The 25,487-nt window shown below is 43.9% G+C and overlaps 1 protein-coding gene across 7 annotated transcripts in view; it reads left to right on the top strand.

Moving 5' to 3' along the window:
- Positions 1-25,487, top strand: part of ANGPT1 (angiopoietin 1) — a 368,410-nt gene that overhangs the window by 210,601 nt on the left and 132,322 nt on the right. For all 7 annotated transcript variants that reach the window (XM_056522583.1, XM_056522585.1, XM_056522584.1 and 4 more), the window contains exon 4: positions 13,838-14,070. In XM_056522583.1, coding sequence (XP_056378558.1) covers positions 13,838-14,070 — 233 coding nt within the window. The remainder of the gene's footprint in view (positions 1-13,837; positions 14,071-25,487) is intronic.

Raw genomic sequence — 25,487 nt, 5'->3', positions numbered from 1 at the left:
GAGGAGATTGGTGGTTTTGCCAATTGTCATAAGTGAGGGTATTACAGCCATTCCTTCACTCCTGACCACAACGGCACACTTGCAGTGCCAGCACGATCAACATGAAGTAGAGTAACCCTACTAATCTCAAAACCCCCAATGGCTGCTGCTCAGGACGATCATACTCACCTTATATCCTCAACCCATAGCAAAAAAAAAAGGAATGAATTACAGTTTCTGAGAATTTGCTGAAAGTTTTATACAATTGATCATAAAAAGCCAGGGAACCGTTTGAAAAACATATAAAAAAAATGTAAGATAATTTAGAAAAACAGTAATAGGAAATGAAAATGATAGACATCTTGATTCTAATCAATTGTATGAAATCATATAGCGCTGAATACTGATATAAAGGCAGAAGTGTCCCATACTTGTCACTACCAATATAGCCAGATTGTTTTTTGTTTTTTATTTACAAAAATTAATAAATAAAAGGTGTCTGCTATTTTCTAAAACCAGCATCATTTCTGTACACAGTTGTGTCTGGGATCATAGATCGACCACCATGACATAAATGGCGCTGAGCTACAATACCCGTAGATAAGACTGGTGCTGTTTTTAGAAAAAGAGCAGACACCTTTAAAAAAAATATATAAAGAATATATATATATATATATATATATATATATATATATATATATATATATATATAAACAGTCTGGCTATATTGATAGTGACAAGTATGGGACGTATCTGCCTTTATGTCAGTATTCAGCTCTATATGATTTCATACATTTGATTAGAATCTAGATGTCTATCATTTTAATTTCCTATTAATGTTTACCTAAATAATATTACATTTCTAATATGTTTTTTCAAACGGTTCCCCGGCTTTTATTTAAATGATCAAATCTATAAAACTCTCCGCTTCTATGGAAGAATAACATCAGGATCTGGATACTTTCAGGGAGTAGGACCATTCAAGGCCAATACAAATATCATTCCTATTCCACAAACTAAAATTATTCCCCTTATCAATGATGACTTCAAAAACAGCTTTCATTTCCATCCAAATCCCCCGAAGGCACCAGATAAATGAACGCCATTTCTACATAATCACCCACTTGTAACTGGAACTGATAGTTTTTTTCGCTCATGAAAAATGATAACAGTCTGAAATAAATCCCGGATAATTATTTTGGCAAATCATACAATAGAACACGTTCAGCAAACTGTTCGCTTTGGACATGGATGAACATTCAATATTTAGATTCAAAACTAAAGTTGAGCTAATATCATTTACATTGTGTATAGAGACCCATTTGTTATATGGACTGTCTACCCCCATCTTTGTTATAATTTATAATTTGTTATAATTTAATATATGGAATGTCTTTGTATTCCTTATAGGATTCTTTGAGATATAGAATCGATCATCAAAATTTAGTGGGCGTCCAACTTTCAGCATATTTGATGATCAGCTGAATAAAGGATCTACGTGCAGCTCTACAACTGGATCAGTGCCATACTTATAGTTGTGGCTGTGCCTGGTACTGCAGCCCACTATAGCTCAGTCTCATTTAAAGAGGTACTCCGGCGCTAAGACATCTTATCTCTTATCCAAAGGATAGGGGATGAGATGCCTGATCGCGGGGGTACCACCGCTGGGGACCCCCGTGATCTTGCTCGCAGAACCCTGTTAGAATCAGTCCCCAGAGTGTGTCCGCTCTGGGTCAGATTACTGGCGATCACGGGTACGGAGCATTGTGACGTCACGGCTCCTCCCCTGTGTGACATCACGCTCTGCCCCCTCAATGCAAGCCTAATGGAGGGGGCGTGACAACTGTCACATGGGGCGGAGCCATGACACCCCCTCCCATAGGCTTGCAATGAGGGGCGGAGCATGATGTCACACGGGGGCGGAGCCGTGACATCACAATGCTCCATCCCCATGATCGCCAGTAATCAGACCCTGAGCCACCACGCTCAGGGTCAGGGTCTGAGCAGGACCCCAATCAGGCATATTATAGAACTAAGCTGTAGTACCAGGTTGAGCAACAACTGGATATACAGAGTTGTTCCCAGGCTGTTTCCAATGGAGTGTTATATATAGCTGAGAGTTTAGCACAAATCAGTTCTGGGCAAAATTTCACAAAAAAAAAAAAATATTTGTATTTGTTGAATCTGAAAAGTTTGTGATTCATTTAGTCTCTGCTCCTGTACACTTACCAGCCCAGAAATTTTACCTCAACTGTATGCATGGAGACTTCACTACATTCGTTGGGACAGGCACTCTGCACCTGTCCCAGCAGTGGTGTACTGTACTGGAACAGGGACTCTTACCTTTGACAGGAGTCCCTGCTCCTGTACATACTTTGCATGAGCAATCTCAGGGCTGTCAGATTACTTTGGGATCTGAATTGGAAGCAGAATGCTAAACAAATCTGACAGTCAGATTCATTGTCTTTGACCAAAAATTTATCTTGAGATCAGAGGAATAATTTGTAGCTTATGGGCTGCGACGCAAAATCTGCAACAGGGCCCCATGTGCCAATTATAATCCTGGTCTCTTATGGGGCAGATGTGCTTTAGGGCCCCCATAGGCACCAGGACCCTGGTGCGACTGCTACCTCTAGCTACACCCCTGCTTGGGATATTTGCTTATCACTAGCTATAGTCTTTTTAGGAATGATGGACGTTGGTCCCCACTTATCTAATATTTTAAGCATTAGCCAACAATGTCAATGTGTTTCAAGGGGGTAACCAACTTTAGACAAGGCTTTTTTAGATTGTTCCATAGAAAGTAAGTAGTTTGCAAACAAGTGTTTTGTTCGTTTACAGTATTGCCGCAGGAGAAAGAAAAGAGGAAAATTATGTACAGATGCATTAATAATAATAAGAGGGATAATTTACTATTGTCCTGTCTGTAACTTCTGCTTGTGTCGCTGCCTCGAGCTCAATAGTGTTTTGCACGCCATAGAACAGCAGAGAGGACTCTCATGGCAAATCTGTGCTGTGTGAAGACAGTGAGTAGTTAGAGTGCTACCTTACACTGTATAATAGAGGGGCATGAAGACAGCTTTAGGGTATGTTCACACAGCGGAATTCCGCAGTGTGAACATAACATTAGTGTGAATGGGTCTCCGCAAGACCTGCTCACACTGCGGAATTTCAGCGGTGGACAATTCCGGTGCTGAAATTGTTCAGCGCAAAGAAAGAACATGTTCATTCTTTGCGCGGAAGTCCGCGAGCACTGCATAGCCGTCAATGGTGATGGCTCAGTGCCGCGCGGTCCTACCGCCGCCTGCCAGTCTGACTCTCCGCTGAATTCTCTCGCTGAACTGTAGCGTGAACATACCCTTAAATGGAGGTAATGTCTGAGCATGAAAAGCAGAATATGTCCCTTGTAGTATATTGATTGTCGGGAGAGAAAAAAGAAAACAGGGGGCGCTCCCTAGTAACATATGTCAAATAGTGTGCACCCTCCACCACAGCAAAGTGATATACTGACCTGCTGAGCTGCTACACCTCGGTGTACAACTCTATAGGACGATGGATTGGGTGTATAGAAGAAAGGCACTCCGACCAGAAACCGAACTCTAAGAACAAAGTCTATCAAAGCACAGCCGCAATAGAGACTAAAAACAGTCTAGGAGGTACAGCACAGAGACTTGGAGGTAATGAAGACCCAGGGTAGCACAGAACAACATTATTTTATTTATATTTTTTACAGTAAGGACTTAGTTCAAAAAATAAAATAATGTTGTGCTGTGCTAGCCTGGGTCTTCATTACCTCCAAGTATCTGTGCTGCGCCTCCTTGACCGTTTTTTATCTACCGTATTTTTCGCCATATGAAACGCTCCGGCAAATAAGAAGCACCCAATTTTAAAGGATGAAAATCTAGAAAAAAAAGATTCTGAACCAAATGCAATGTAAAGTATGGGACAGTGATCTTCAACCTGCGGACCTCTAGATGTTGCAAAACTACAACTCCCAGCATGCCCGGACAGCCAACGGCTGTCCGGGCATGCTGGGAGTTGTAGTTTTGCAACATCTGGAGGTCCGCAGGTTGAAGACCACTGGTATAGGAGGTAATACTCAGGTGTCCCCGCCGCACCGGACCCGTCACCGCTCGTCACCGCTGCCCTGGATGTCGCCCTCCATCGCTGTTACCGTGTCCCCGGGGTGTCCCTGTCGCTCCGGAACATCTCTGCTGCCCGGTATCCTCGCTCTCCGTCGCCGCCATCACGTTGCTACGCACGCTGCTACGCACACCACTTCTATCTCCTGACAACGAAGGAGAGCGCCGGCCATGCATGGGATCCCGGCACGGAGCAGACACCGAGGAGGCAGGTAAGGGCCCTCCCGGTGTCCTGTAAGCTGTTCGGGACGCCACGATTTCACCGCGGCGGTCCCGAACAGCCCAACTGAGCAGCCAGGTTAGTGTCACTTTCGCTCCAGACGCGGCAGTCAGCTTTGATCGCCGCATCTGAAGGGTTAATACAGGGCATCACCCCGATCGGTGATGTCCTGTATTAGCCGTGGGTCCCGGCCGTTGATGGCCGCAGGGACCGCCGCGATAGGGGTGTATTCGCCGTATACGGCCGTATAAGGCGAAAAATACGGTATATTGTGGGCAACATAATAAAAATGAAAAGTAACTTATTTACATCCATTGTGGCCTTACCTGGAAAGGATTAGACACATATAGATACTTTCTAATAAAATGAAAAAGCTGGAAGACGCCACTGCAGGAACTGTTTTTCAAACAGGTGGTAGGTTTATTCACCCATGCAATACAAGTGATGCGACGTTTCGACCTCAGCTGAGGTCGAAACGTCGCATCACTTGTATTACATGGGTGAATAAACCTACCACCTGTTTGAAAAACAGTTCCTGCAGCGCCGTCTTCCATCTTTTGCATTTTATTGGAATTTTGACCATGGTCAGGCCATTGAAGACTGAGCATCCACTCACTCGTAAAAGTCACCACTGTGCTCTATCCATCCTGTGTTTTTTTTCTATAGATACTTTCCTATATTTTTAGTAGTTTGCTAATTTATTTATTTGTTGCATATTGCCTAAAAAAATACCTAGACTATATAAGATATATAGAAGGACCTCAAAAGAATAAGATGATTTTTGGAGATGCCTTTTGCCCTGGGTAATATAAAGGGGTCTCAAATAATAAATAATCTCTCACAATTCACTAATATCATATTTTACGTAAATGTGTATGATTATTTGTAGTAGGCCCAGCTGTGTTTATTTGTACAGGGCTCAAGTCCTGCAGGAACACGTGGGAACTGAGTTGCTGCACTTTTTCTACAGCAGGAACACCTGCTGTAAATTTACACCATTATGTTCACTGTGCTGCATAATATAGGTAAGAAAAGGGGCATGGCACATAAAGAAAGGGGGTTGAGGCCTAAAACCTAGAATAGACAATGCAAACTTAGAATAAATAGTCTACCGATTCACCAGACGTATCTTCTATTAAAACAAATAAACACACACACGAAAAAAAAATATATACTAACACCATTGGTGTTGTTGGCCCATAACAAAGTCCACTTGCAGCATGCTGAGGTCTGGCTGTCCAGATTAAATAATATAAGTATTAACACATTATTAAAGGCAACAAATCATCAGAGTTTACCATATATAACACTTTGCAATATTTTATATATGGTAAAATTTGTATCCTCACCACTCCTGGGGGACATATTTGCCACCAGGGATGGTGAAAATATAAAGTCCCCCCAGCCGCCCTGCAAGTAGTCCCCTGGGTGGGGACTTATACTTACCAGCAACCATTGCTCCCCCGACACTCTGGTTGTGCCCCCCCCCATCGGCTTGATTGACAGCTTGCGTCATCGTTCTGCTCCCTAAGCGAAGCGACAGAACCCGATAAGTATAACTCCCCACCCATGGGACTACTTGCCGCGTGGCCGGGGGTGCTTTATAATTTCATCTCTCCACCATCCCTGGGGGCAAAAAATGTCCCTCGGGGATGTTGAGGATACAGATGTTACCATATATAATGTGTTGCCAAGTGTTAAATATGGTAAAATCTAATAATTGCTTCCTTTTAACCTTTTTTAGCTGTGATTCCGATTTGTCAACTACAATAAACAAATCAAAGCAAGTAAACAAGCAATACATTAAAAAAAAACTGCAAACCCCAACACAGTACAGGCTCAGTAGATATCATAAAATTCTGGGCTGAGGCCACCCATGCATGCTCTTCACTCCAATTCATTTAGATTCATCATAAGAGAGAATTGGAAAAAATGACTAATATTTAGTTATTTCACTATACCCCCAATTTTACCCACAACCACTTCTTTTGCTTCAATTCTTTTAAGCGAATGAATAACTTAGCCGAGCAAACTAATGCTATAAAGCTGAATGTCTGGTACCCAGACAACCCACATTCCATTTTTAGAGTGCCCTGGACATCGAGCAACTTGTGTGTTCTGGAAATCTGTTTCCTTTTACACAGATTAATAAAGCAAACATGAAGTAACCAGTCAGACAGGCGAAGCTTTCATAAATTTTCACACTAGCACAATTCAGTTCTACATGAATGTCCTAGTCAGGTGATAACCCGTCCCCATATGTTACAGGAAACAATGCTTCTGGACCTATCAGACGGGCCTTTCCGAGGAAAACACATTAAATCACCATGACCGGCATAAAATACATAATTCTTCATGGAAATATAAAACATAAAATAGAAACATAAATCTTATTTTGAACTCGATAACTTGTCCTTATAGGTAACAATAACATTAAAACAGTGTATATATCTCAATACAAGCGCTGTAGGTCCTTTATGGGTCTGAATATATAGATAATAATTTATTTACCCTAAAAATTACTAAACAGTTTCTGATATCTAGGATGTATCTAGGTATAGACATTTGGTATGTACTTGGCCGGTGCCCCATTTAATAGCCACCAGCACCAAGCAACTTCATTGTCTGGTTCATGGTATATAGATAAAAGACTACAGGAGCAAACTGAAAAGCGTGGTGGACATCATTGTTGGCAAATGACCTTCTAGACAACAATAATGGCTCTTTCAAAACACTTTATGATGTCCATCTGGAAAGCTTCAAATAAATCTATAGTACGCTATTAACCAGACAGAAGACAAAAGTGTAATGTCCGTTTTTGTGTTTTTCTATTTTTCAGTTTTGGTGTCTGTTCAGACACTGGGTTGTGTCTGGGCAGTTTTCTTTGCTATTCTCCCTGGCTAGAGAATAGTTAATGCTATTAGCCAATGGCAGCTTGGGTGTGGTTTTAAAATCTGAGCTCTGCAGGTATTTTCTGCTGTTGATTAGTTCTTACTCTGATTATGACTGTCTGTCTGTTAATATCTGAGTTTTTACCATGGTTACATTCCTGTTATGATTATGATATATATATAGATTTAGTCTGCTTGTTTTTTAGTACATCTGCCGGTTTTTAGGACTATGTATGTCCGTCCTGCTTAAACCTTGTTGTCTTGGTCTGTGTTCACACTGTTAGTCTTGTGCTTGTACCCGTGCTTAGTATTTAGTATTCCTGCTTAGAGTCCTGACCCATATTCCTCCATGTTATGGAGTTTGGTTTTGTATTTTCCTGTTTTGTATCCTAACCTGTATTCCTCCATGTTTTGGAGTTTGGCTTTTGTGGAGTGTGCCTGCTGGCTTGGAGTCTATTTGGCATTGGTATTGATGTCCCTCCATGTTTGGAGTGGGGAGTCTAGTTTGTTCTTTGTTTGTGTACAGTGTCCAATGTTCTATGTTTCCTGACCTGTTTAGTGTTTGACATTCAGTTCATCTGTTCATCCCCTGCATCTCCTGGTTTTGTCTGCTGTATACTTATTCCATATCTAGTCTTGTTCATTTATTCACATCTGCCACTAATCTTGATTAGGGTTTCTGAACTGCATGTTAGTACACTATATCCTGCCCTGTTTGTATATTTATATCCTTCCTGCTTTATCTGGTGGTTTGGTTGTTTACCTGTTACGTTTCTGACCTGTCCCTGACTATGTACTGTATTATTTTTGTACCTTTATGCCCGTTGCACTTAACACAGGAAGGGACTGGCCCCAAGTTGTCAATCCGCCATTTAGGGCGGATGGGCAAGAAGGCAGGGAGAGTGTTTCTAGGGACAGCTTAGGGCTCACTCTCCCTGTCCACCCCCGGTCATGACAAAAAGAGTTCCCTTTTGGCAATATTTGGCTGCTATATGTCAAAGTTGCAATTTTATTTTTCTTGCAGGGCATAATGTACCATACTGAGCTATTATTTGCAGAGGCATCTAGATAAAAAATATGAATACTGCCAAAGTATACATTTTGACAACATTGTAGTCTAGATGTGATAGATGCCATTAAGTGGTATCCATTAAATGTATACATCTGAGGTACATCGGGAAGTCCTACTGTTGAGTCCAACCTGTTAACTCACACTGCAGAATATTGTGCAGAAAAAAAGCCTAATGCTCTGTTTGCTCTGTCCGTCATAGAACACAATCAATGTTGCCACGATGGATCATCTTAGAATCAAAATGATGCCTACTGAGACCCCATTGAGAAAATGAAGACATAAGTTCTGTGAAGGCTTTGTTGTTTCTCCAGCAATAAAAGAAATGATCAAAAAGACACACTTTGTATGATAAATTTGTCACCCACTAATACTCGCAGAAGTTACTTTAATTAAGTCATTAATTCATTCATTCCTTTTTATTGTTACTTTTGAATAAGAAGACTTTTTTTTAAAAGAACATATCATGTTGTGATTTCAGTTGATATCATGCAGTGGTCAGGAATTTATCATGCGTGACTTTTTAGTTTGTCACATAATTTGGCGCAACTGCGCTAACTGATGTGAAAATCTACACCACACCTGAGTTGGCTTACAAACTGACCATGGATAGCATTTTCCAAAAAGTCGCACATTTGTCGCAGGAAGCATCATACAAAGTGGAGCCCTTGGGGAAGGAATGAAGCAAGAGCATGGACCCAAGGGGACAATCGTTTTGATTTTGCTTGAAGAGACCTCCCCATAAGTTTTTTTTTGGTGGAGATATAACCTCAGGACCACTTCTTCCTTGTACTTTATTTCTTAAAGGGCTACCCTTATACATCTTATCCCAGCATTCGTTTAGAGATTCTGATGCAGTGACGGAGGCTCGTGACGTCACGGCCATGCCCCCTCAATGCAAGTCTATGGGAGTGGGCATAACGGCCTTCACGCCCCCTCCCATAGACTTGAATTGAGGGGCCGTGGCCGTGATGTCATTAGCAGGGTGTGACCATAACATCAAGAGCCTCCTCCCCACATCGCCTGTCATCCGGCACGGCGAAGTTCGATCTGAGCATGGGATGTTAAGGGGAGGGGGTGCTGCAATCGAGATTGCGCGGGACCCCCGCGATCAGACATCTTATCCCCTATCTTTTGTATAGGGGATAAGATGTCTAGGGGCAGAGTACCCCTTTAAGTCTCATTCTATATCCTCGTGCCTCATTCCTTGGACATGGAGTGTTATGTGAGGAACTTTTCACCACTAGGACAAAAAAATTTACATCATCAGGAGAATTCCTCTTCATAGACCCTTCTGAAATGTAGACATGGAAGGACATTTAATAGAGTGCAAAGTGAATTGACTAAATGCCTGTATGGGTTAAATAGACACAAATGAGTAAATAATAGATCATACAGAGAATACCCCTGTACATGTGCACATATTTTAATGGATTTTCATATATATAGGCAGGGGGTAGGCCTCCCCATTAATGGCAGCCCCATAAATAGGCAAACAACTCTCATAAAAGTATTTGATTTAAGTATGTTTCCATATTGTATTTCATTTTACAGAACGGCCATGTGTTCTTAGTGTTATTGTCTCCTGGATGAAATTTCTGGGTTCCTTAGTCATGGCTTGCTGTTATAGAAGGTAGGAAGTCCTCACAACAGGGGGCTTACAGTATAATTGTACTGTACGACTAAAGATTTATAGACGCCAACGTTACGGGACCATTCTGCCGAGCAGGTGCCACTGCTTGATGCCCGATACACCTGGAAATTGTTATGTATGGATTATAACTATACGGACATAGGTCTCTTTAAGCCAGTGGTGCCCCCGCTGGGACTGTAAACGAAGAATGAAATGAATGTGTTTGCTTATAAATAATAAATTACAGTTATAGGTGTCTTATGTTGTCTTTTTCCTACTGGGATATTGTTTTGGATGTCTGGAACTTTTGGATTTATAGTGAATGAATAGTACACCAGTGGATTGTGTATCATATCTACATACAGTAAACCATAAAATATGGAATCTTCTAGGCTTTTATGCTAAGAGTTATGTGCAGGATTAGGTAAACTTCACGTTCCTCCTATGTAAGTTATTCCTATTTATTATATCTCTGTACTGGCCCCAACAATGACTGAAGATGGTCCTGGTCACTACTAAAATAAATCCACCAATAAAGCAACTAATATTAGTGATCTTATTGTGTAAAATTATCCTCAATAGTTTACAAAGTTAGAAAAAAAATAAAAAGGAAAAAAGGCCTTTTAAGTTAATGTTATAACCCAACTGTTTCCGGACTACTGCCTGTCATCCTGTGCCTTGTAGTCCATCTGGACTGACCCCTGCTTGACTTCAACTACCCCTGTCTAATGTTGTACTGTTTTCTGGTTTTGACTCTGACCTACCTGACTCTGTTCTATCTGTCTATTTCTCAGATTGCAGTACACCTACTATGTGCTCCCTACTCTGTTCCTTTGTTAACCCTTAGTGTCCTGACCTGTTCCCTGACCTCTGTATTGATTTTGTTTTTGTTTTGTTGACATTACTACATCTGCACCTATCCAGCATAGGGACCATCATCCAGATAGGGGGTCTGTTGCTTAGGGCAGAGCATCAGGGCCCATAACAACCAATCACAGCTCACATAGGCTGGCCCTGATAAAACTGGTGGGCCTTTTTGAATGCTCTTGAGTATATATTGGGGCAATATTCATTAAGAGCTAACTTGAAGGATATATGAATGGACAGTACAGAGATCTTTCTAGAATCTTTTTATACCTAGCTCGGTAAACCATGACAAGGGGGCATCCTCTACATCTAGAAGAAAGAAGTTTTCACCATCGTCATAGACAGGGATTCTTTACTGTAAGAGCAGAGAGACTATGGAACTCTCTGCCATATGATGTTGTGACGTCTGACTCTATAAAAAAAAAGTTCAAGACGGGGAGGCTGGATGTTTTTCTTGAAAAATATAATATTACAAGTTATGGATGCTAGATTTATGGGGCTATAATGTTGATCCAGAGATTTATTCTGATGTCATATTGGAGTCGGGAAGGAACTTTTTCCTCCAATATGGGGCAATTGGCATCAGCATCAAGGGGGTTTTGTGCCTTTCCCTTGATCAATACAGTAGGGTTATAGGTTGAACTTAAAGGGGTACTCCGCTGATCAGCATTTGGAACAAACTGTTCCGAACGCTGGAGCTGGTGCCCAGAGCTTGTGACATCATAGCTCCGCCCCCTCATGACATCATGTCACGCCCCCTCAATGCAAGTCTATGGGAGGGGGCGTGATGGCTGTCAAGCCCCCTCCCATAGACTTGTATTGAGGGGGTGGGGCGTAATGTCATGAGGGGGCGGGGCTATGATGTCCCAAGCTCCCAGCTCCAGCGTTCGGAACAGTTTGTTCCAAACGCTGAGCAGCGGAGTACCCCTTTAATGGACTTTGTGTCATCTTTATAAACTATGTATCTATGTAACTATGCTTAGTGGAGGGCCTTAGAGGCAGGTTTAACACATGGAACATCTTTTTTGTTGTTCTTCGTAGCCCTTTGTCATGTGTAGCCCATTCAAGCCCTGCACTGGGCAAAATGCAGGATCATGGTTTTTCCTTTAAGAAAGCTGCTTGATGGTCTTATTACACATATGGAGCTTCTTTATATATCTCATTATCAGCAATTGTCTTATATAGTAAAACAGCTGGTTTTGATATATATGAGTATTACGGGAGGAAGGGTGAGCTAGCATGTCGAGAAGAGAGTGTCATCACTTCAGAGAGCGCTGTGACAGTCCTCTGACTGATGTCAATGGACTTGACTCCAAGTCTCCATGAAGAAATAGTAGTCGGTGATCGTAGCTACAGCATTGCATTTCTACAAAGCACGTCCTGTAACTTCAGAAATGAAAGGTAATACGAATTGTGTTGCAGTTTGTCATATTTTGGAGAACATAATAGAGGATAATAGCAAGCCAGAAAAAAAATAGGACTCCAGGGGAACTTCCAACATTAAACTTGTTCTCATCACGGAACATAGGAAAAAGCTTCCAATTTAAGACGTGAATTCAAGGTCGAAAAAAAAAAAAGATTTATACATTCCAAATGCAAAATGGTTCTCCATTCATAGACTTTTATAATAATAATTTTTATTCATACATTATAGTGCACACATATTCTGCAGCGCTGTACACAGCTTGTCATCACTCGAAATGGTCTTTGTTCTCACACTGGGGCTCACAATCTAAATTCACCTATCAGTATGTTTTTGGAGTGTGGGAGGAAACCGGAGAACACCCACACAAACTCAAGGAGAACATACAAACTCATTGCAGAGATTGTCCTTGGTCAGGTTTGAACCAAGGAACCCAGTGCTATCGGATTCTGTCCATAAACACTTATCTCTTATCCACAGGATAAGGATAATTGTCTGATTGTGAGGGAAAGAAATTCAAAAAGAAAACAACTTCATGTGGAGCATACAGTAGCTGATAAGTACTGGAAGGATTAAGATTTTTTAATAGAAGTAATTTACAAATTGTTTGGAGGTCACTGAGGACCTTGCTGCACGCAGCGTTAGGGGATATAGTTCCTTGAGTGCTCTCCCAATTTCCTTGCCTTGTTGTTTATTAATTTACAAATCTGTTTAAAGGGGTTCTCCGGTGCTTAGACATCTTATACTCTATCCAAAGGATAGGGGATAAGATGCCTGATCGAGGGAGTCCCGGCGCTGGGAACCCCCGGGATCTTACATGCGGCACCCTGTTTGTAATCAGTCCCCGGGGCATGTTTGCTCCGGGACTGATTACCGGTGACTACAGGGCGGGCGTCGTGTGACGTCACGCCCCGCCCCCGTGTGATGTCATGCCCCGCCCCTCAATGCAAGCCTACGGGAGGGGGCGTGATAGCTGTCACGCCCCCTCCCGTAGGCTTGCATTGAGGGGTGGAATGTGACAATACACAGGGGCGGGGGCTTGACGTCACACGTCGCCCGCCCTGTAATTGCCGGTAATCAGACCCGGAGCGAACATGCTCCAGGGACTGATTATAAACGGGGTGCCGCGTGCAAGATCCTGGGGGTCCCCAGCGGCGGGACTCCCTCGATCAGGCATCTTATCCCCTATCCTTTGGATAGGGGATAAGATGTCTAAGCACCGGAGAACCCCTTTAACTTTCTGGCACCAGTTGATTAGAGAAAAAATATTTTCCACTGGAGTACCCCTTTAACACCCTTGACTATAATGGAGCATAGTAACAATACCATACACATCCCACAGACAGGCGTAGTGTTGTTTCTAAAAGAAGTCAACCATAGCTTGTGTCTGTTTCAGCTCCTCTTCTTTGAAGTAAGTGGCATTTAGTCACAACTCCAAACACACAACCCATGTAGAGGTGCGGCACTGGTTTTGGAAGAAAGCAGCCATGTTTTTTTTTTTTTTTTTTATCCTGGACAACGAAAGAGCAGAACTCAGAGCTCTCTTTCCATCTGTCCCAGACACCAATCTGGAGTTTCGTATTGTAACACGTTGACCCTTTTTTTTTGTGCAGCTTGTTGGAGAACAAAGTTTTGGAAATGGAAGTCAGACATAAAGTTGAACTGGATACACTGAAGACGGAGAAGGAGACATTACAAGGTTTGGTGTCCAGACAGAACCACATCATTCAGGAGCTGGAGAAGCAGCTGACCAAAGCCACCACCAACAACAGCATATTACAGAAGCAGCAGATGGAGCTGATGGACACCGTGCACAACCTGGTCAAAGTCTGCTCCAAAGAAGGAGGTTGGTAACATTTCAGCTTTAGTGAGTCTATATATGTCAGGGTTTCCCAGGCAGGGTACCTCCAGCTGTTGCAAAAATACAACTCCCAGCATGCCCGGACAGCCTTTAGCTGTCCGGGCATGCTGGTTGTTGTAGTTTTGCGACAGCTGAAGGCATCCTAGTTACCAAACACTGGGTTAAAATGCTCCAGTTTTACTCTTTACTTACTGCTGATCCTGTCTGTCTTAAGTCCTAGTTTTCATCCTTTTATGGCTCCTTATGTTTGCTTACACTGCATGCAGTTCACTGAGGAGGAGGGGCATTTTCCCGTTTGCCCTCACATCTCATGTGGGAGCTTCCTCACTCATACCTGGATGCTCTGTGCACTTAGGCTCTGCAATATGCCCCCGACTCACACAGCAGGCTGATTGACAAGACAAGAGCCTGCACAGAGCCATGCTTGTCCTGCCCACACTGTATTTTGTCCCAGCTAAAACACACAGCCTTTGGCTGTCCAGGCATGTTGAAAGTTGTAGTTTTGCAACAGCTGAGGGCATCCTGGTTGGGAAACACTGATCTGGAGGGTGGGGCTTAAAAATATCCAAGGACCTCAGTCAGACACAGCATGAAAAACTGCAATATCTTACTACAGTTACATACCACTAAGGCTATGTTCACACAGCGGAATTTCCGAGCAGAATTACGCAAGACGATTGCGCTCAGAAATTCAGCTGAAGCAGAGTCCCTGTTAGCGGCAAGGAGGTAGTAGATCTGCTGAGCCTCTGTGAATGATGGCTTGGGCCATGTCAGGGAGCGGAGTCTAAGGTGCCGCTGGTTTTCACCAGAGCCCCCCGCAAAGAGGGATGGACTTGCTGTGGCAAGCGGCACCCAGGTCGCTACCCCTGTCATGACTCATCCACACAGGCTGCTGAGGAGAAAACGTGGTACAGGAAGAATATGGCAACTCATAGTCAGGATAGCAGAAGGTCAGGGCAGGCAGCACAGTAGCGAGAACAGGGACGTAGCAAGAGGTTAGTAGGCAGGTGGCACAGGAGCAAGGTTAGGTCACCGAGCAGGTAGGTCAGGAACACGGTAAGGCAAGACACAATAAATGCTTTCACTAGGGCGCTGGGCACACAAAGATCCGGCAAGAGGTAGAGGGATGTGCACATACTTATAGAGAAGGGACAGGTGCAAACACTAATTAAGGGTGCACTCTCCCTGGTGTGAGAACACAGAGTAAACAGAAGAAGGAGGAGGTGAGTAACGGCCCCTTCAATGTTTCTGCAAATTCTGCTTAGAAATGCATTGCCGTCTGTGGAAATGGCTCATTCCCAAGCAGTCCTAGCGCATTCCAAGCAGTCCTAGCGCAGCCGAAACAACCAAGTGTGCGGAATGTCTGCCTGTTTTTTTTCCGGGAAGACATTCTGCCCATTTTCGGCTGTGTGAACATTGTCTAATGGTCTCATCTTAGTAAAGTTGCAACTCTATATTAGTCAGTAATATATGGCTGAATGCCATTTGCCAAAGGGATTATCTAACTAACTTTAACCTATCTGAAGATCATAAAAGGGGTACCCAGAAGTAAAAAGAATATTTTCAGACCAACTGGCACCAGATGCTTAAACGTATTTGTAAAGTACTTCTATTTAAAAATCTTAATCCTTCCAGTACTTATCAGCTGCTGTATGCTCCAGAGAAAGTTGTGTAGTTCTTTCCAGTCTGACCACAGTGCTCTCTGCTGACACCTCTGTTTGTGTCAGGAACTTTCCAGAGCAGGAGAAAATCCCTATACCAAACCTCTCTTGCTCTGGAAAGTTCCTGACACAAACAGAGGTGTCAGCAGAGAGCACTGTGGTCAGACTGGAAAGAACTACACAACTTCCTCTGGAGCATACAGCAGCTGATAAGTACTGGAAGGATTACGATTATTAAATAGAAGTAATTTACAAATCTGTATAACTTTCTGGCACCAGTTGATTTGAAAACATTTTTTCCTCTAGAGCAGTGGTCTCCAACCTGCGGACCTCCAGATGTTGCAAAACTACAACCCCCAGCATACCCGGACAGCCTTTGGCTGTCCGGGTATGCTGGGAGTTGTAGTTTTGCAACATCTGGAGGTCCACAGGTTGGAGACCACTGCTCTAGAGTACTCCTTTAAAGGGGTACTCCGGTGAAAACCTTTTTTCTTTTAAACCAACTGGTGGCAGAAAGTTAAACATATTTGTAAATTACTTCTATTAAAAAATCTTAATTCTTCCTGTACTTATTAGCTGCTGAATTCTACAGAGGAAATTATTTTCTTTTTGGAATGCTCTCTGATGACATCACGAGCACAGTTCTCTCTGCTGACGTTATTATAATAATAATAATGCTTTATTTATTTATTGTTATCCTTAGTGTGATTTGAACCCAAGTCCCCAGCACTGCAAGGCAGCAGTGCTAACCACTGAGCCACCATGCTGCCCTTAGCATACATCTGCTATGCATGGTTGCTAAAATGGACAAATATGTCAGCAGAGAGCACTGTGCTTGTGATGTCATCAGTGTTCCAAAAAGAAAGGAATTTCCTCTGTAGCATTCAGCAGCTAATAAGTACTGGAAGGATTAAGATTTTTTAATAGAAGTAATTTACAAATATGTTTAACTTTCTGCCACAAGTTGATTTAAAAGAAAAAAGGTTTTCACCGGAGTACCCCTTTTACTCAATGCCTTAGCCAACTGTGCTATCTACAATATTTCCCCTCCCTATATGACTGACATTTCATATATTGAATTCATTTGTACATTGACTACATTTCACCATGTAGTAATACATCAAGGAATGGCGCTTACTACATTCGAGAAAACAGACTTGAGCCGTATAATTTATCAGAACTAACTTAAGGTCAATTGCATAAATTCATATACCCCCTTATCTTAAGAAATATAGAATTATAAATATGATATGCAGCATAACACAGTAAAAATAATATATCTAGGTCACCACCTAAAAAACAATAACTCAGCAGACATAAGTAGCGAGGACGTTGACATCTTTTGTTCCAGGAAACCATCCAAGTAGCTTATGAAAGTATTACCATGTGTTTTACATTGTGTTTGATAAAGGCAAATTGCTCATGTTAAACTGTCACAATGATAGATTCATTCAATCAGAACACAATGAAACACCCCGCAAATGTTTATAGGTCGTAAGATCCGTAACCGCTAGAGCCTGCTGGTATACAGCAATGCATGGGACTGTCTGTCGGATTGTATAGGGTATACACTAATGCACAGAAGGACTGGAAGATGAGGTCAGGTCATATTTCACGTATGTAAGCATTCATGGCATGAAATCCGGAACAAGGCATCTATTACTACTTACGTATATTACATTGTTTTACTAAAATATATAGTATTTCATGTGTATGTTATATGATAGATGGATAGATAGATAGAAACAAGAAAACAGCAGCCACTGATGTGAAATATATACCGTATATACTCGAGTATAAGCCGACCCGAGTATAAGCCGAGACCCCTAATTTCAACCCAAAATCCCAGGAAAAGTTATTGACTCGAGTATAAGCCTAGGGTGGGAAATACCTCATCCCCCCCTGTCATCATCCAGACCCGTCATTAACATCCTCATCATCCCCTTGTCATCATCCCACACATCCCCCCTTCATCATCCCCTTGTCATCATCCCACACATCCCCTTATCATCCCACACATCCCCCCTTCATCATCCCCTTGTCATCATCCCACACATCCCCCCTTCATCATCCCCTTGTCATCATCCCACACATCCCCTTATCCCACACATCCCCCCTTCATCATCCCCTTGTCATCATCCCACACATCCCCCCTTCATCATCCCCTTGTCATCATCCCACACATCCCCTTATCATCCCACACATCCCCCCTTCATCATCCCCTTGTAATCATCCCACACCCCCCCCTTCATCATCCCCACCCCCCTTCATCATCCCCACACCCCCCCCCCCCTTCATCATCCTCTTCTCATCATTCGCCCTCAGTGGTCTTCAACCTGCGGACCTCCAGAGGTTTCAAAACTACAACTCCCAGCAAGCCCGGGCAGCCATCGGCTGTCCGGGCTTGCTGGGAGTTGTAGTTTTGAAACCTCCGGAGGTCCGCAGGTTGAAGACCACTGCGGCCTTCAACATCATCCAGCCCCCTCTCACCCCCTTTAGTTCTGAGTACTCACCTCCGCTCGGCGCTGGTCCGGTCCTGCAGGGCTGTCCGGTGAGGAGGTGGTCCGGTGAGGAGGTGGTCCGGGCTGCTATCTTCACCGGGGGCGCCTCTTCTCCGCGCTTCCGGCCCGGAATAGAGCCGTTGCCTTAACAACGACGTATCTGCGTCGTTGTCAAGGCAACGTGACTATTCTGAGGCCGGGCCCGAAGCGCTTAGAAGAGGCCTCCCCGGTGAAGATAGCAGCCCGGACCACCTCCTCACCGGACCACCTCCTTACCGGACAGCCCTGCAGGACCGGACCAGCGCCGAGCGGAGGTGAGTACTCAGAACTAAAGGGGGTGAGAGGGGGCTGGATGATGTTGAAGGCTGCAGTGGTCTTCAACCTGCGGACCTCCGGAGGTTTCAAAACTACAACTCCCAGCAAGCCCGGACAGCCGATGGCTGCCCGGGCTTGCTGGGAGTTGTAGTTTTGAAACCTCTGGAGGTCCGCAGGTTGAAGACCACTGCGGGTGGGGGAGTTCACTCGAGTATAAGCCGAGGGGGGTGTTTTCAGCACGAAAAATCGTGCTGAAAAACTCGGCCTATACTCGAGTATATACGGTATGTGAAATATGACATGTTTTACCTTGCAATACTGCTATAGTGAAAAATAGAGGTTCTTAGCTTACCATTTGGCCAAATCGTGTACCATCCCACCACAATAAGTGGGATGGTACACAATATCTGGCCAAATGGTAAGCTAAGAACCTCTATTTTTCACCATAGCAGTATTGCAAATAAAAACATGTCATATTTCACATATAGTTTTGTGCTATCAGTGGCTGCTGTTATCCTCTTGATTGTATTTGTAGTTTAGCCGCAGCAGCGTGCATCTGTATACTTATTTCATACAATAGTTGTATATTAGGATGTGCTGACCAGTTTTTGGTTTTTAGATAGACAGATAGATATAAGATAGATAGATAGGAGATTAATAGATGATAGATATGAGATAGATAGATAGATGATAGATATGAGAGATCTGAGTTAAAGGGGTACTCCCGAGGAAAACCTTCTTCTTCTTTTTTTTTTTTTTTTAACCAACTGGTGCCAGAAAGTTAAGCAGATTTGTAAATTACTTCTATTAAAAAATCTTAATCCTTCCAGTACTTTTTAGGGGCTATATACTACAGAGGAAATTCTTTACTTTTTAGATTTCTCTGATGTCATGACCACAGTGCTCTTGGCTGTCCACTGCTGTGCATTTTAGGAACTGTCCATAGCAGGAGAAAATCCCCATAGCAAACATATGCTGCTCTGGACAGTTCCTAAAATGGACAGAGATGTCAGCAGAGAGCACTGTGGTCATGACATCAGAGAAATCTAAAATGTAAAGCATTTCCTCTGTAGTATACAGCCCCTAAAAAGTACTGGAAGGATTAAGATTTTTTAATAGAAGTAATTTACAAATCTATATAAAGTAGAAAAAAGATGGTGGCTATGGCACCTAACGGTCTATTAAAAAATGCAATGAATAGAATTATAAGAGGTCCCACAATTATCCAAGAAAATGTATAGTGGTAGTTCATATACATGAAAAATGTCCTGCGTAACAGTGGTGCCTGGACAGAATAAATGCAGTACAAAAAATACCAGTAATAAAGAAAAAGGGTCCGGCAACTCACAGTAAGACGCTAGCTGCTAGTCGACACGAGGTCCGTCCATGGGGCAGGAGAAAGTGAGGGAAGCTCAGGAGGCCTCCTGAGCTTCCCTCACTTTCTCCTGCCCCATGGACGGACCTCGTGTCGACTAGCAGCTGCCGTCTTACTGTGAGTTGCCGGACCCTTTTTCTTTATTACTTGTAATTTACAAATCTGTTTAACTTTCTGGCACCAGTTGATTAAAAAAAAAAAAAAAAGTTTTCCACGGGAGTACCCCTTTAAAAGATACAACGAACAAAAGATAGATAGACAGATATTTATGTATGAGATAGATATGAGAGCGAGATCTAAGAAAGATATATAGACAGATGGATAGATATAATAAGTATAGGTTGATACATACATAGCACAATGGATAGATAGATAGATATTAGAAAGATAGATAGATAGATAGATATGTGTAATCTGAGATAAAAGATACATAGAACGATAGATAGATAGATAATAGTAAATATGATGCAGCACTCCACAAGTTGCAAAAAAGGTGGTTTTATTCCATCATGTGCATAGACAACGTTTCACCAGCCTCACGCTGGCTTTTTCAAGTGAATCATAGTGATACTGGTGGGTATTTATAGACCGCCCACCAGGTCATGTGACATAGGTAATACATGATTGACATATGTAAACAAAGAGGTCATCAGAGAACATTGTGCAATCAATATCATATATATACAGTGTTACATACATATATAAACATCCGATAATCATCTGATATAGAGATACCGGTATTAAGCATAATAAATCAAAGTGCACTGGTAGTGATCTGTAATTACGTGACGAGATGTGAATGCCTTCCGGGGTCCTGCCGCGACGTATCCCGATCACAGGCGCCAAAGCGCCGGAAGTGGTGTGCGCATCGCTGTAGAGTAGAAGCATTTCCGGGTCCGGATGGGACATAACACCAGGAGCGCGTCCTCGCATCCATGGCAACCCGACTCCGGACCGAGACGTCTTCACTGTTGCAGTGGTGTACAGCAACTCTAAAGCTTAAAGGGGCCAGTCAGGCAGAGCACTAAAAGCCATTGTCAGCTGCTATTAGTGCTTAATAATACTGTACTGGGCTCTACTACACAGCAATTCTGTACTGCTGCAGTTGGATGTACAACAACTGTAAAGCTAACAGGGGCCATTAGGGTGAGTACGAAAAGGTATAGCCACCTGATTACAGTGCCTAATACAGATTGTGTAGCAGAGTTTATTGTCCTCTTATAAGTGTAACCTGTGTGTACATAGGTGGTGTACGTTTTTTTCCCCTGAAAAACTAATTTTGGCCTAGTTACTGTGAAAGGCCAGCCAAAGTTACCCAATTTTTTCTGTAGCCTTATACAGTTTGTAGTGGAGCGCATAGTCCTCCTCTCATAAGTTTAAACTGTACGTACACCTATGTGGTGTCCTTTATATATTTTCCTGTTAAACTAATTTGGTCCTAGTTACTGTGAAAGGCCAGCCAAAGCTACACACTTGTTTCTGTAGTCTAGTAGTGGAGCGCATTGTCCTCCTCTCATAAGTGTAACATATACACACACAGCTGGTGTATAAGATTGTCAGTCAGAGAAGTGCCAGGATGTGCACAGAGGAGTGGAAGAGGCCTAAAATCATCAGCCTGGGAGCAGTCCCTGTCCTCCCATTGCCTCTGTCCTATGCTGTTCCTTCCCCCACAGAAGTATCGTATGCTGTGGGTTCAGCTCCTGAGGCCGACACTGTTGAGGAACCTGAGGAGGACATCAGTGACGTGTAGACACTAGTTGATGATGATGAAGCTGATCGCACTTGGGAGCCGGGTGCAGAGGGGGCTTCATCATCATCAGGAGAAGAGGGTTGCAGGTTGCTGAGCCAGCAAGGTGGCATGGTTGGCAGTCAGCATGGTGGCAGAAGTGTCTGGAGTCAAAAGTGCCTGGGTTAGATGACCTGCTTTGCGGCAGCCTACCATCCTGGGAGGTAGTGGAACAGGGGTTCCTGGAGTAGCAGTCAATCAGTGCAGACTGTTGGGGGGAAAATCAGCTACTCGGCGGTGTGGCAGTTTTTCATCAACCATCCGGAAGATGTTAACCTGGCTACTAGCAAGATGTGTCAGCAGAAGGTGAAGCATGTTGGCACCACGGCCCTGCGTCAACATATGCAGCATCACCGTAAAGCGGCCTGGGAGAACCGTGGCGCCAATGTGGTGGTCCAGCCTGCTGCACCACCCAGTGGCACGCCACTCCCTGTTTCAGTCAGCCAGGGCTCCACCCCCTCAGCCGAAGGGAGCTGTGTGTCATACCCTCCTTCTGTCGCTCCAGTTGCTCCTGCTCCTCCTACTTCGAGTCAGTCATTCCACCAGCAATCCATCAACGAAGCCATGTCCAAGAAACAACAGTATGTGCCCACTCCAACAGTGCAGAAGCTGAATGTGCTTTGGTCCAAGTTGCTGGTGTTGCAGTCCCTCCCTTTTCAAGTGGTGGACTCTGCACCTTTCAGAGAACTGATGGCTTGTGTTGAGCCAAGATGGAGAGTCCCAAGCCGACATTTCTTTGCAAAAAAGGCAGTACCAGCCCTGCACAATTTTGTGGAAGAGAAGGTTGGCCACTCCTTGAGCCTGTTGGTGTGTACCAAAGTGCTAACTACGGTCAGGGACAATACATGTCCTTTATGGCCCACTGGGTAAATGTGGTTCCTGCACATCCACAACAGCAACTTGGACAGGTCATGCCGCTTCCGCCTCCACGATCTCAGGCCGTTGGTCCTGTGACAGTGTGCGACTCTTCCTCCTTATCCTCCACCGTGTCCTCAGCCTCCACTCCACGTACAAATCTCAGTGCCCCTCCAGCATACCATGTGTGCAGGGCAAGGTGGTGTCACACTGTTCTTCACATAGTTTGCCTTGGTGAACAGAGTCACACAGGGGAGGAACTGCTAAAAGTCATTCATCAAGAAATCGAATCATGGCTTACTCCAAGAAAGCTGGAAGTTCAGTCACTCGTACACCGCAAAGAACACCCTCCTTGAGCTGCAGCGTCAGAACGGCATCCCCCAACATCCAAAGCATAGAGGATAAGATGTCAGATTGCGGGGGTCCCACCACTGGTGACCCCCGGGATCTCGGCTGCAGCACCCCACTGTCACACAGAGCAAACTCATTCTGTGTAATGACGGGCAATAAAGGGGCAATACAGGGGCCGGAGCATCGTGACGGAGTGCCATCACGCCTGCTCTCATAGACTTGCATTAAGGGGGCGGGCCATGACGTCACGATGCTCCAGCCCCTGTATCGCCTGTCCTTACTCACAGAGCGAGTTTGCTCTGTGCAGTAATGAAAGCAAGATGCTGCAGCCAAGATTGCGGGGTTGCGGGGATAAGATGTCTAGAGGCAGAGTATTCCTTTAATGTCAACCAGTGGCAACTCATACGTAACACCTGCCGTTTGCTCAGGTCCTTTGAGGTAGCCACATTATTAGTCAGTCACCAGGATTACAGGATGAACAAAATCATTCCACTGCTTCATTTTCAACAACACCTGTTGTAAACAATGGCTGGTCAGGGCACTGGAGACGAGGCGCCTACATCTCACGGCCACATGAGCCCTGTGGGGACTGAACTGGAAGAGGAGGGGGAGGGGCACAGTGGAGCACAGTTTAGGTTTCGCGAAATGGCGTTTTTCTAGTCATATGACAGGAGAGGAGGAGCAGGAGCAGCCAGAGGAGCTACAGGGTGATGAGGAAGACGAGACAGAGAACCCAGACACATCATGGCTGTATGCAGTGGAGATGGAGGCAGGGAGTCACTTCAAATCACTTACACAAATGGCACGATGCATGCACACTTGCTTGCGTAGTGACCGCCAAATTGTCACCATTTGGCAGCGGGATGACTTCTGACTCTCCACCTTATTGGACCCTTGCTACCGCCACAAAAGGGGGGCCTTTTTTACACACACTGAGAGGGAGGACAATTTGACCTACTACAGAGACATCCTACATAGTCAATTGGCCTATGCCTATCTGCGCCATTGTCCATCCTCTCACAGGTCTGACTCGGGGGGCCCTCTGCGCTCACCTTCCACTGCCATGGCTGCTGAGGAGGGGTGGGGTGGTAGGAGCAGTACCAGCTCTATAAGCTTCAGCCTGAGTCTACAGTCGCTGATGAGTAGCTTTCTTCACCCGCATAGTGAAGCTACTCATCAGCAGCAGGAAGACATGGAGCAGGACCTGAACCAGCAGGTGGTGGCATACCCTGACATGTCCATGCCAACACACCTTGAAGATCCGCTGGACTTCTGGGCAGCCAAACTTGATTTGTGGCCGCGACTAGCAGAGTTTTCCCTGGAAAAGCTGTCTTGCCCAGCCAGTAGTGTGCCATCAGAGCGGATATTTAGTGCGGCGGGGGCCCTAGTAACCCTCAGGAGAACTCGTCTGTCCACGAAAAAAGTGGAGAAGCTGACCTTTGTGAAGATGAATCAGGCATGGATCAGCCAGGATTTCCACCCACCAATGCCTGATGGATCAGATTAGATTGACCATCGTGCCACACCAACACTTCACAAATATGGATAGTGCAAAACAGATTTAAGGTACTGCTCCCCAGTTACAGAAATTCCTCCGCATCAGACCACAAGTAAGTCTAAAATGTAACTTTTCTTAGGATAAAATAAATAGACCACAATTTTTTTTATATATCTAAGAAAAGGAAAGGTGTGCAAAAAACACCATGTGCCACCTACACCACCAAGTAATGATGTGATACAAAGACCTCTAAAAGGTGGAAGAGAACAACGTATGGTCCATTGTAACCGGTGGGGGTAAAAACTTCCCCTGTAAGGCCCTACTCTCGCATTATTAATTCCCTTATTTGCAAGTGTTACTTACTCTAAAAAGGGCGGCCCCACACAGGAACCCCTCCCTATTTCCACCTAAAAACAGTATTATTTCACTAACACAGCAAAGTCCCTATGCGAAGGAAAAGTGTTCTACACCCCTGTTGAGGCTCTCTGTAGCCCAGAAATAGCCGTTTTTAATAGCGATTTGCCGCAAATAAATTCGGACTAAACCAAATTTTTTGTGAAAATTCAGCGAATTGGCCGAATAAAATTTTCCAAAAATGTGCTCATCTGTAATGCTGACCAGTTTTGTGTTTTTAGATAGATAGACAATCAGGTAGGTAGCCATGCCCCAATGCATATTCTGCTATTCAGATCTATTTGTTTCCATAGTTACAGACTACAAACAAAGGCAGTGTAGTCTGAATTTAGAGGCATTCTCCTTTTCATCTGTCCCCTACTTTTTAGTTATCTGCAAAATGCTTGTTAGCCAGTAATATGGAACACATAGAAGGTAGTTATATTTAGTGTAGCAAGATCCAACTACACAAGGTTGGTTTTTAGTCTGTTACCATGGATACACATTAACCGAAGATACAAATTGCTGACATGTTTTAATTAAGACTATTTGCAAACAAATTAAAATGGCTATGAAGGTGGGAGGTAGCAGACCTCTATCGGCCCTTACATTTTTGCAAAGTCTTTCCCTGGCCAAAATGGTTGGAAGTAGACAACGATAGCTTGTA

This window comes from Hyla sarda, chromosome 5 (assembly GCF_029499605.1).
Source record: "Hyla sarda isolate aHylSar1 chromosome 5, aHylSar1.hap1, whole genome shotgun sequence".
In the NCBI taxonomy this organism is placed as follows: domain Eukaryota; kingdom Metazoa; phylum Chordata; class Amphibia; order Anura; family Hylidae; genus Hyla; species Hyla sarda.
Note: the sequence above shows the minus strand (reverse complement) of the source record. Positions and strands in the feature narration are given on the sequence as shown.